Source organism: Hipposideros armiger, unplaced genomic scaffold (genome assembly GCF_001890085.2).
Source record: "Hipposideros armiger isolate ML-2016 unplaced genomic scaffold, ASM189008v1 scaffold_265, whole genome shotgun sequence".
NCBI lineage: Eukaryota > Metazoa > Chordata > Mammalia > Chiroptera > Hipposideridae > Hipposideros > Hipposideros armiger.
The window spans coordinates 1,944,663-1,957,217 of NW_017731615.1; the positions used below are offsets into that span (position 1 = coordinate 1,944,663).

General features: G+C 40.4%; 1 protein-coding gene across 8 annotated transcripts in view; it reads left to right on the forward strand.

The window, feature by feature from the left end:
• NPAS3 (neuronal PAS domain protein 3) overlaps nt 1-12,555 on the forward strand; it is an 897,388-nt gene that overhangs the window by 821,925 nt on the left and 62,908 nt on the right. For all 8 annotated transcript variants that reach the window (XM_019656776.1, XM_019656779.1, XM_019656780.1 and 5 more), the window contains one exon: nt 8,783-8,901. In XM_019656776.1, the coding sequence (XP_019512321.1) occupies nt 8,783-8,901 (119 nt within the window). The remainder of the gene's footprint in view (nt 1-8,782; nt 8,902-12,555) is intronic.

Genomic DNA, 12,555 nt, shown 5'->3' on the forward strand with positions numbered 1-12,555 from the left:
GTCTCATCGGAGAGGCCCCTGTGACCACCCAAAATGCATCCCTCACCCCTCTGTAGCCCCTGACTCTGCATTGCTCTGCTTTATAGCATTAATCACTACCAGGAATTGTTATGTATTTTCCCCCCCTCCAAAATGTAAGTACCGTTGTAAATGGCCCCAGCTCATTACAGATACTCAGTAAGTATTGAATTTAAATAACTGAACAAAGACTAAGTGAGCTATAATAAAACATGTGATATGTGCTTACATGTGCTATTTAAAATACTCTATTGTCTTTTAGGGCCATGTGCTAAGGGCAAGAAGTTCCAGAGACAGGCAGAAAACCAGGCTTTAAAAATGTAAAAGGTGCGCTCCCAGGCCTGCGTGGTGGAGAGTGATACTTTGTGTATCCGTGGTGTGACTCACTGCCTGATTTTTCACTGAGTGCTGCATAACTGTTTCTTATCACATGGCATTGTAGTTAGTCATAGGGCTTTAAAGCAATGAAAAGGCAGGATGTATGTGTGTGTCTGCAAGTGCCTGTAACCAGACTCCTCTATATAACTCCTTTTTAAAATATAGTATGTCGACAACATCTGCGCCTGAGATGGAGATTTGGCCAGAATGCTAAGAAAATAAACATGGCAGTTCGGCGCGATACTGGTAACCAGTTACTGCTTCATGGATAGGCTGCACGGAAGACTCATGTATATAAAATAGTATATTAAAGTAAACTTACAAAAGCAGAGAGCAATCATTGCAACTATAATTTTTTCTTCCTCTTTGGGATTCTAATTTTAAAAGCATTAAAGAAGACAGCTGCTCATGCTGTGATATGCGCTAAACAGCCTGAAGGATGGAAAAAAATATATTTGTAGCTCATAATAACTATTGACCTTTCTGATATACAATGTTCTCTGTGTTAGCTATTCGGTTCTATCAACAGTGAAGATTGAACATGACTTTTTAATAGAAAACATGGGGTTTCGAGCTGCCTTCACAAAGGTGTTTATGTATTGTTATTTTGTTTTGTACTACAAAGGCTATGTCTGATGCCCTTTGTCTGACATCATGCTTGTTGTTAAAAAAAAAAGACAAAAGAAAAGAAAAGAAAAAGGAAAGGAAGGAAGGAAGGAAGGAAATAAAAGAAGGAAACAGAAAAGGGGAGGAAAGCCTCAATGTTATTGAGTATGTTTTATATGAGAAATTGGCTCGTAACCACTTTATAGTCGTGATAAAAGCATTGCCACACTCGATCCGGTGCACACAATTGGTAATGGGATCCAAGCAGTGTCCCGGGAGGACATGCTGTATTTTTCTCCCAGAATAGATCCCTCAAGTGGCAACATTTATAGGGAGTCTCCAAGAAGATTTAAAACACTCGCTTGCAGTATTCACATGGCATGTTCGTTGGCGCGCACAGCCTGCTGCATAATGGGTCACACTGGATGTCATGAACTCTCAAAGGCTATCTTTTTTTTTACAATACCCAGTTTTTCCCCTTGAACTTTCCTGTTGCTTAGGAGTTGTGTATAGAAACACCCAATGGTAGCAGCTTGACTCTGACACTGTGTATATTTCCCCAGAGTGGTATCATGCAAACACCAACTGCGGAGCAGCGTGCAGCAGCTGAACACTCTCCACTCCCTCAGGGGACAGCCGCACCAAGTAGCAACCCCTGCCAGGCACAGGGAGCCTGAAAGGCAACCTTATGCATTATGATTCTCATCCCAGGCAGGTGGACATTGCCAGGGAGTTTGTGCTGACAGGTGGCATGGATTGGCAGACTATTTAATTTTTTTTTCTGGATTATTTTTAACGTGATTTTGAAAAAAGTGTGTGTGGCATCCCTATTGAACCACAATGATTTTCACAGCGATGCTCTAGAGTTTCAGTTAATGATTCACAAGTTTCTAAACAATGCGGAAGACTCACCACTGAGTGGGAATAGGAATCAGCCCTAATGAGACTTAAATAAATTTGGGTTTTCCGTGTGCTCCAGAGCAAGCCCTGAAGCAGACAGAGGCTGACTGCTGAGCCGGAGTGTAACGGCTGGAACTGCACGTGCACAACATCCAAAGAGTGGTACAACCTGTGTCCACAGGAAACGGTGGGCGCTGCCTCACTACCAGTGGCTGAGGGGCCAGTCTATCTACTAAGGGGCCATTACCCACTTCACAGTTGCCCTGGCACTTGGTAGAGGACAGACTAGTGGGACAAAAACCAACTCTCAAAAGACAGAGAACAAAGTACCCTCTAATTCTGGGGGAAATCAGGCCAATCCTCTTTTAACTACCAAACCCACTGGTCCATGACTCTTAAAATAACACTTTGCAGAAAACTCTTCCTTAGAGATGAATACAGGGAGAAGACATAATGATTCTCTCTCCTCAAAAAAAAAAAAAAAAACTTTTTGGACAAGATGTTTGGTGTGAGAATGGCAGGGGTAAAGTGAATAATTCTTCTTAAAAGAAAGCATCTGAATGTTACTTTATTCAACATGCAGACCAAGTGCCTATTTACATAAAACACAATTCTAGGAACTTGAGGGGGATGAAAGAGGCTGGAAAAGAGCCAAAAATAGATACAACAACAGACAAGCAAAACATCAGGCCTGCCTTTCAAGATCTCATGATCTTGTAGATGACACTGTTGATAACACCTTTTGCAAATTGCACATTTTAAAAAATCAATTGAGCGGTTACCTTTGAAAACACAGACTTGCTTACAAAAATCAGCATTTCAGGTAGTTTTCCTTGCATATGTGAATTCTCCAGGTATTGACACACTGGGCAACGTTCTTTCTCTTTATCACATGAGTTTTACGAAAGTACGTGGTCGTTACATATCAAAACAAGACTATAATTTTTCCAAAGAGTCTCTACATGGATGTTATATTAGTTATCTATCATTGCATAACAAATTACCTCAAATATTGACAGCTTAAAAAGAAGAATAAGGGCTGCCAGTTAGCTCAGGCTGTTAGCTTGTAGGCTCTTAACACCAAGGTTGCCGGTTCGATTCCCACATGGGCCAGTGAGCTGCGCCCTCCACAACTAGATTGAAGACAACGACTTGACTTGAAGCTGATGGGTCCTGGAAAAACACACTGTTACCCAATAAAGTTAAAAAAAAGAGGAAGGAAGGAAGGAAGGAAGGAAGGAAGGAAGGAAGGAAGGAAGGGAGGAAGGAAGGAAGGAAGGAAGGAAGGAAAGAAAGAAAGAAAGAAGGGAGGAAGGAAGGAAGGGAGGAAGAAAGAAAAAATAAAAACCATATCTCACATAGTTTCTACAGGTCAGGAATCCAGTAGCAGCTTATCTGACTCGTTCTAGCTCAGGATCTCTTATGAGGTTTCGATGGAGAGGTCAATCAGAGCACAGTCATCTGAAGGCTTGACTGTAGCAGGAGCGTGTGCTTCTAAGCTCACCCCTGTAACTGTTAGCAGGAAGCCTTAGTTGTTAGGAGGAAGCTCACTGGCCTCTCCATAGGGCTGCTCCAGTGTCCTCATAACATGGCAGCCAGCTTCCATCAGAGTGAGTGACGCAGGAGAGAGCAACAAGGAAGCCACTTGCCTCTGATGACCAAGTCATGCACTGCTGATGCCACCATGTGCTATGGGAAGTAAGCCATCAAGTCTAGCCCACGTGTGAGAGGAGAGGAAATAGTCTCCACCTTTTGGAAGGAAGATCCTTGAAGAATTTGTGGCATCAAGTTAGCACGGATGTCATCCTAGACAAACATCAAATCTGCTGGGACCGTTTGTGTGAGAAAAGATTTGTTTTTACCATGCTTGGCCTGCTGTTGGGAAACTAAGTTGGGAAGATCTTACTTGATTAAAGTCAACATTTAATGACTATTAGTTATTGAATATATTAATAAATGTAAATACATAAATATAGATATAGATTTTATAAATATAAATATAGATCTTTGCTCTGGGTACAAGGAACCATGCTGAGTGCTATAAGGGGTCAGAGTTAGACCTGTCTCAGCCCTGCTGCCCTGGAATACCCAGCGTAAGAGAGAAAATGTGGATATAAGTTACTGTAAGAACATTATATTGACATCATGACCTTTGGAGTCAGACCTATTGGTCATGTCTGTGTGCTCTGTCACTGACCACCTCGGAGACTTGAAACACATACTGACTCTTTTTATATAATAATAAAGAGTTGGTATTTGTGTCAGTCATTATGGATTAAGTTTTTTCACAGTTAAAAAAAATCCCCAAATTATAAGAAAAATTTATTTCTGGGAGGATTGGCTGAGGGTTCTACTCCACCTTGTCTTCATTCCAAGACCCAGGCTGGTGGGGCAGCCACCATCTGAAATGCTGATAGTCACCATGGCAGAGGGAAAGAGAAAGTAGCACCTCATGATTGCTTCTTCTAGAAAATTCCAGATGCAGGTGACACATGACTTGCTCATATTTTATTGACCACAGAAAGCCACATGTCCATACCTGACTTCCAGGTGGCTGAGGAAGTGCAGGAAAACTTTTGTAAGAAACAGCTTGTCATATACTTGACACATACTCATTCTAAAGTCCCAAAATACATCAGTATCTAAGCAAGCTAACAGCATATGCCAGTGAAACAATTTGCCTTTATCAACACGATTGCAACATGAACCAACATTTCCTCCCTTCTTTTGGGACAGTCACTTTGGTTATTTGCACTTTGGTTTGTCCTGTGTGCACAGAACATCTGAAAAAGGAAAGATTCATTTAGGTAACGAAGTGTGGAAAGAGTGTACTTAAATTCATATATTAATGACTTACCCCAACTCCACATCTCCTTTAAAAGGGCAATTACTTTGTTCAGAATTGAGGAGTAACAGCATTGTCTCAAAACTTAATTTTTGTTTATCCCCCCTTACATATCAGGATTTGGTGACACTTGGAGGGTTCTGGCACTAGAATTGCACTGAAAACATTTGGAATGTACTAACGAGAAAGGCCCTTTTTATGCTTTGGTCTCATACACATACAAAGACCCTGGAGAGAACACTCAGTGTTGAGAGTGAACCCAGCCCTAGGATTGGCCAGTGACAACTAAATGGTTCTCAACCACCTTCTTCCCTCACCTTTCCCACCACCTCCTGTTCCTACATAATGATAAGGAAGCAGCAACTCCAATACCAGTTAGGGAATCATAAACAGATATGGAATAACACAGATACGATTTCACATTATGGTGGCATTTGCCAACCTAAAAATTATTACAACTTTTGCTATAAATTGTTCTGTAAATTTTACAAAATATGCAAAAACTGACATTTCAAGAGCAGAGATAATTTAGATTTATTAAAAAGTTGAGGCCCTCGAGATTCACCAAAATAGAGTATATTGCTTTATCTAGCTTTTAGTTGCATGGGTCTTGTTTTTGTTTTTTTCAGCCCCTTGTTTATAATTCATAGGTCAAAACTGGCCACATCTGAGCTTTGACCACTTAATCTAGTTCTACCCATAAATTTTTTTTATGTCTCAGACAGCAGATGTAACTTCTCTGAATCCCAAATTTCTTATCAGAGCATGCAGCAATCATGGCCTGCCTCGGAAAGTTGACAGAAAAGAATTTGATGTCTAGAAAGCACTCTAAAATGCTTCCTGGGCATTGACTGGCTCCCACTGTCTTTATAGAGCACTAGTCGTAAGGATACTTTTCTCAGTACTCCAGCTTCTCTTCACACACACCCCTCCCCGCCCCAACACACTCAGACATATATGCACGCGCACATGTGCGCGCACGCACACACACACACACACACACACACACACACCCCTTCTCTATTCAGTGCCCCAGTCGCGTCACACATCACCAAGGCCATGCTGCCGCGGCTCTCTCCCAACAGAACCTTCATGAATAGTGCTGCTCACCTGAGACACTTGGAAAACTTCTCTTCTAAAGCTGCTGCTCTCATCTGTCATGTGCAGATAATACGAGACAGCATTGTCAGGGCTGGGGTAAGCAAAGTGCGTTTGCTAGCCCTTGAGGAAACATGGCCGTGGTGTGTGTGCACTGTGAAAGAATTTGGCACATGTCCCTTTAATAGAGACCACGTGGTGTATTACTTCTGCCCCTTCCTCAGAACTGGAAAGTCATATGGAATCAAAAGAGAAATCATCAGAAATCAAACTTTTTCCTAAGTTGTCCCGGCTCCTTCCCCCTCAACCCCCCTACTTCATACCTCCATGCTCTTGAAATAAAAAGCTTAAGGACCCGTTTAGATTTTAAATCTCAGCTTCAATGGGGCAAAACCCGACCTTAGCGTTCCTGTCACACCAGTTGTCCTGGGTTTAATTAACGCTGCGCCTGTGTGTTTAGACAATTACTGCTGTAACACATGGGGGTTGCTGTGTTCACTGCCTCAGCCAGGGCACGGTGCAGTATGCAGTCTCCTCAGCGCACGCAAAGCCTGTGTCTTGCATTCTGTCACCCAGCAGGGAGCACCCATGCTGTGGTCTCTAATGTGCATGCTAAGTGTTTTACGGTGTGGTGCCACATACTGAACACAATAATAATTTCTAATGATGCCTAAATCACTCACTCTTCCACAGGTAGGTGGTTCCTTCCTTACTGGGTTGGGGTATCCAGGACCCTGGCCCTAAAACATATTGCGTTTCTCTGGGAAGTTTCATTTTGACCTCAGCTCTTGCAAACACAGTCTTGCTGAGCAGAGCTGAATGTTTAAGACTAAGTCTGTAGTGTGGATTCTGATGGCTGCATGTTAGTGCAAGTCTCTGAGGACCGGTGCCAATAAATGTGAAAGGGACAACAGTAGATTGGCATACTTTTCCATTTCCACCAGGATGAAAAACTGCTATAAATTAAGTCTAACCTTAAATGTATAATCTGTCCTTGGGAGGGGGAAAAAAAAAAAGGATATAGCATCTTCAAGCTCTCGGCATCCCTTACGAGAAAAAATTGGTTCTAAGGGTCTCTGATCTTGTGTTTTAGTAAAATAGAACTGCACGGCTGACTGACAGTTCTGATCTAAAGCATTTACGTTTAAGTTTTGATCTCTCTGCTTTTGATTAAAACTAATGAGCTCATTTAATTCAAAATGGGAATCTCTGATAAGAGAAATAAGGTTGATGTGATTGGATTAGAGGGGCAAATTAAACTCTTAGAGCAGAAGTTTGTGCTTATATAGTGTATTAAAAAGCTGTTGGCGTATTATGGCGTGTTAGATGATGAGAAAAATTTCATAGTAATTCATATTTAATCAGAAGAAATGAAAGTACTAAATATAACATGGCTCTGCTTTTCCCTTGAGTGATAAAAAGCTGTACATTTAAAATTACATCAGATCCATGCTCTCTAAAACAAAAAAAAAAAAGAAAAGAAAATCTTGAGAGAGACACATAAGAAAAGGACACTTGTCAGCGGTTCCATCACCCCAGAATAGAAATGCCATAAATATAGGAAAATATAGTCACACTAAGATAGGAATGATGCAAGAAAAGCCCCAGACGACAAGTAGCAAGATTTCTGTTATAATGGTTGTTCCCTTTCTTCTTTCATTGGGGCATCAAGTTTAATATAAAAATAGAGATTGCTTTTCCTTAGAAATATACGAAATGCATTTCATAATTAAAATTTTTAAAGATTGTTTTGCCTATTTTCCTTTGTTTTAATAACTGTGTTCACATACTGTATATTTAATTCTTAAATCTTTATCCCTACCCCAGAGAAAATCAGTGTGCGTGTAGGGCTGCTCAAAACAAATCCTGTTTGTTGTTGAACCTATTTTTTTGTTTGTTTGTTTTAGAATAAAAAAACACCTTAAAAGTGCTATTTTAGAAGAATAAAATTAGAGTATTTATTAGGCTTAAAAATCTCCAAATTAATTTTTTTTGCAGGAAAATACTTCAATTTATAACATACCATAGAAGCTTGTTTTTAAAGAACATAGATTTATGTTGCCTTCTATCTTTTTGCATAAAGGTGTTTTTAGATCAGCAAGACTATAAACTACCATTTTGAGTTTCACAAATAAAAACGTATTCTACTTAATCTAAAAACATAGAAAGAGAAAGAATATCTTGCTTAAGAGAAGAGACTATTATTTTCTCATATCAGAAGAGGCGATGTGAAAACAAAGAGTGTTGAATTGAGGGCTGGGGACAAACTGTCATCAGTGACAGGAATGGAAAGCTGATACTGTGAGTAGCTTCTGTTTGTTTCTGCCTGTCCAGCTTATTCTTAGCCCTCTACCTCGAGTCAATTGAGAAGACTTCTTGCTGCTTCTTCCCCACAGTGAAGAAAACCAACTCAGGAGGGCGAGAGTATTGGCCAGGGTACAGCTACATGACCTTGATGGTTTTTTGATTCTCAGAACCCCCCTGTAGGCAAATGATGCAAGAAGGAATTCTCAGGGAGAACAAAGAGTGAGTCATCCTTACCTCATCTTAGAAGCATCTCTGACCGTGTCTTAGCTGATACCATAAATCTATGGGGTCCTTCTTTCTCATGAAAGTTCTCTCCATGTACACCAGCCAAGCCTCCAGATGTGCTATCATTACTTACTTACTATCAGACCCCACTTAGGGAGCTGCTGGAAGTTAAAAGGCCTGAAAAAGCTCTTGCGAGAAACTGGAAGGAAGTTACTTTGGATACATTAATTCTTCTTTTTTATTTTCTGTAAAGTAAACATTTTCTAAATGAGGTAAATTGATTACTACGCTCTTAGCACCCATCAGTCATTTATTTTTAGTGAACTCAAGGATTGCACCTGAGCAGTAGCTGTGAGGGGTTGTGCAGAGATCTAAATCGTGTGTATATATTTTTGTATTCTTCAGTGGAGTCAACCAGCCCCAGCCTACTAACCACTGACAACACCCTTGAGCGTTCCTTTTTCATCCGAATGAAATCTACTCTGACCAAACGCGGCGTGCACATCAAGTCTTCGGGATATAAGGTAAGCTGGGCTCTAGGAAGGGGAAATAGTTCAAGTCTTAGGTCAATCCTAGGTCCTTGGCAAAGTTTCCCAGCTGCTTTGGGTCCATATAATTAACACATGTGATCTTGAGCAGCCCATACAATTCTTAGCTATCTTTCTGTCTCAAGGTAAGGGGTTCGTTACACCTTAGTCTCCCTTCAGTTATTGCTGGTACACCAAATGCCTCAATATAGTGTCTTTTCTTAAAATACTTGTTAATGATGCACCAAGGGTTTCAGCAATTGCTAGAAATTCACTTTGTTGGAGAAGGTAAGCCAAATTCATATCAGTCCTTACAATGAGTGTTCTAGTACCACTACTTATAAGAATTCCACTGGGGTGGCTGGTTAGCTGAGTTGGTTAGAGCATGGTGCTGATAACACCAAGGTTGCCGGTTCGATCCCCGCATGCGCCCCTGTGAGCTGCACCCTTCTTTAAAAAAAAATAAAAGATTTCCACTTCTCTGTTTCAAATTCCCCCTTTCTCTTTGGAGAAATACTGTCCATTTTAATAGCATCTTGGCCTCTGAAATTCACACATGTAAATAAGAAAATCAAGTTGGCCATCAGACATCTTAATTTTGAAATTACAATGATTGAATAGTCAGAGTATATGTTCCCCACAATAGCAAAGACCCAGTCTGGAGTCATAATCTACATTATTATCATTTTAAGGTTAGGGATATAAAAGCCTTCTAATCTCAGGGAAACTCCAACATTGCAGTTACTATAGCAACATAAATTAAGACCTATGAAATTTATGAAATGCCTTTGGCAACCTGAATCATATCAATTTTACAACACACTAACCAACCTCTCAAACAATATTTATTCTATGTGGGAGGACAAACAAAAATGGAATGTTCTGTAGATGCAGCCAGCCCGACCTTTCCCAATTTTAGAGCTTCAGTTCTTTAGGGTGACCATGGTCAGGGATGGTAACAGTCATTATCATCAGGCCTTAAAAACCTGCTATAAATCATCAAGAGACTTGCAGCTGCATAAAAGTCAGAGGCAGGCACTTTATTTCATATGAATTCTTCAGGAAAAAAAAAAAGAAAGGAGGTAGAGAAGCAGGCCCTTCTGTGAACGACCTTTAGCTGAGCTGTCCTACAGTCTGAAAGGCACACGCGGAACGTTCTTAACCTTTAACAGGGTTCGAAGCAACGGAAAGGACCTGGGCAGCTCCACCTGCTGTAGCTTTACCCTGTAAGGCCTGTTACAAAGCGATGTGTTGAAGGTAAAAAAACAGACTCTATCCTTAGGACTATTTTGCATTTTCCTGCCTCATTGCACACAATACATTTATTAGTTAACTGCAGCATTAGCAAGTTTGGAGTTACAGAGGCAAACTACAGGTGTAATGCTAGTTGTCATTTTAATGCAACAAAGATAACGTTCTTTGCATTCTAGCTTTCAGGAGCTGTAGGGCTTCCTTTCAACTATTACTTTTCTATCTGTCAGCATTTGTTCTTCACCTTTAGTGGTTTTTGCTGATTGGTAGGGGACACATTCCAGGAGGGAAGAACCACCATCCCAGAAGGTGGGACAGGTGAGGTATCATTTGAAAACACAATATTTAGTATAACTCAGTATCATTAGATAATTTAATAATTTAATATTCTGGAAAAAAATTATTACTTTCACATGACAAACTAGAGATTGTAAAACTCTGTAAAATTTTGAATCTGCAAAAAAAGTGTGATGTTTGGTTAAAAAAATAATACAGGGGAGTCGTTTGAGATTCAGTCTAGGCAAGAAACCACATAGCTTGGGTTTGGTTTGTTTGTTTTGCCATAGGGACACCTAAATAAGGCTGTTTTTGCAAAATGACCTGAAATTGGACAAGCTAATGTCTTAAATATTAATAGAATATTCATTCATTCAACAAGTATTTATTGAGCTTCTACTATGGAGCCTATCCTAGATCCTAGAAACCCAGCACTAAACAATAAAAAGTCCCTGCTTTCATGGCATTCCATTCTAACAGGGGGAGACAGACGGTAATGAGTAAATAAATAAAGACCATGATTTCAGAGAGTGACGATGGCCAAAATAACAATAGCTAACACTTATGTGCACTACAATGTTCTGGGCAGGGTACAGTATTCATGGATTAGCCCTCACCTCAATCTCAGAAGAAAGTATTGTCATTGTTTCCATTTTACAGATGAAGAAACTAAGGCTGGAGAGGTTAATTAGCATACCCAACATCACAGGTTGCAGAGACAGCTAGGGTTTGAACTCTGGGAGCCTGGCTCCACACCCCATGCGCTTAACCACTAGGTTACACAATTATGCAGACAGTGGAGCAGGGTAATGTGAGGGAGCCATTGATGGGGACCACTTTAGGTGGGAGGGTCTCCCTGAGGAGGTAGCATGTCACCTGTGAGTGGTGACTAAGAAGGGACCACCAAGCAAGCATAGGGAATAAGAATGTTTCTGGAGCTCCTTGGGTTTAGGATTAGACACCTTGCTATAAGAAGGAGCCTTTGAGAAACAAAATATTACAAAGTTCAACCTTGAACATCCAGAATGGAAAAGATTTAGGAGCTGTTCCCTTTTCCATCAAGCCACATATGTTGAAGTCCTCTGACATTACCCTATCAGTACATCTTTGTCAAGATATCATAAAAGTCTCCATCCATTGCCTTATCCCCTCCTCAGAACTGCTAACAGGAGAGCTGATTCATCCCCTGTTCCCCCAATAAGATGAATCATCCAACACACCCATCTCTTCCCCTCCTCCTCCCTCCACAGTGAACTTCCCTCGTTAATTAACCTTGTCGGGAAGTTGCTGGAAGGGCTGTGAGAACCCATGACATGACACAGCTAAATAACATCCCTGTTTATCTGTTCATTCTCAGTAAATAATTCTAACAGCTTATAAAACATTCAAATAAAACTGATAATCACCTCACCACTACACAATAAACACAAATAAAAACAAACAATGATGATAATTTCTCCATACTCCCAATATTCCCCTAATTTATTACCATTGTGTGCTTCTTTCTTTTCCATTAAAGGTCCAAAATGTTAAGCCTTGCTCAGTGCAGGTCATTATATTTCTCTCCTTTTTTTCTGTAACCTTGGCACATGGACTTTTCTGACTTTCTCCATCATTTTGTCTGCCAGTCTCTTTAGTGTCATTGTCACTGACAGTAATAGTAACAAAAGTACCACATATTGAACATGACTGCGGCAGATACTGTACCAAATTTTTTATACTTATTTAATCTAATCCATACAACATTATGTAAAGACTTCCTACGTTCCAGGCATTGTTCAAACTTTACATTCTATTATTATGCCCATTTTGCAGGTGGTGAAACTGAGGCTTCAGTGAGTTTAGCACTTTGCCTGTGTTCATGTAGCTTTTCAGCAGCGACTGAGGAGCCAAGATTGATCCAGGCAGTTATGTTTGGATCAGAGTTCACCCCCTTCACCTCTCTGTTTCACTACTTAATGACTAAGTCCAAAGAAGGGGTCAGCATGAGCTGGATCTCAACATGTGAAAAATTAATCTGTTTTTAAAAGAAAAACCTCTTGCCTGATTAAGACTTGCCCTTTGTGGCTCAGCATAATCTCACAGCACTGCTTCCCAGAAATTTGCAGAGATCTACCTCCCTTT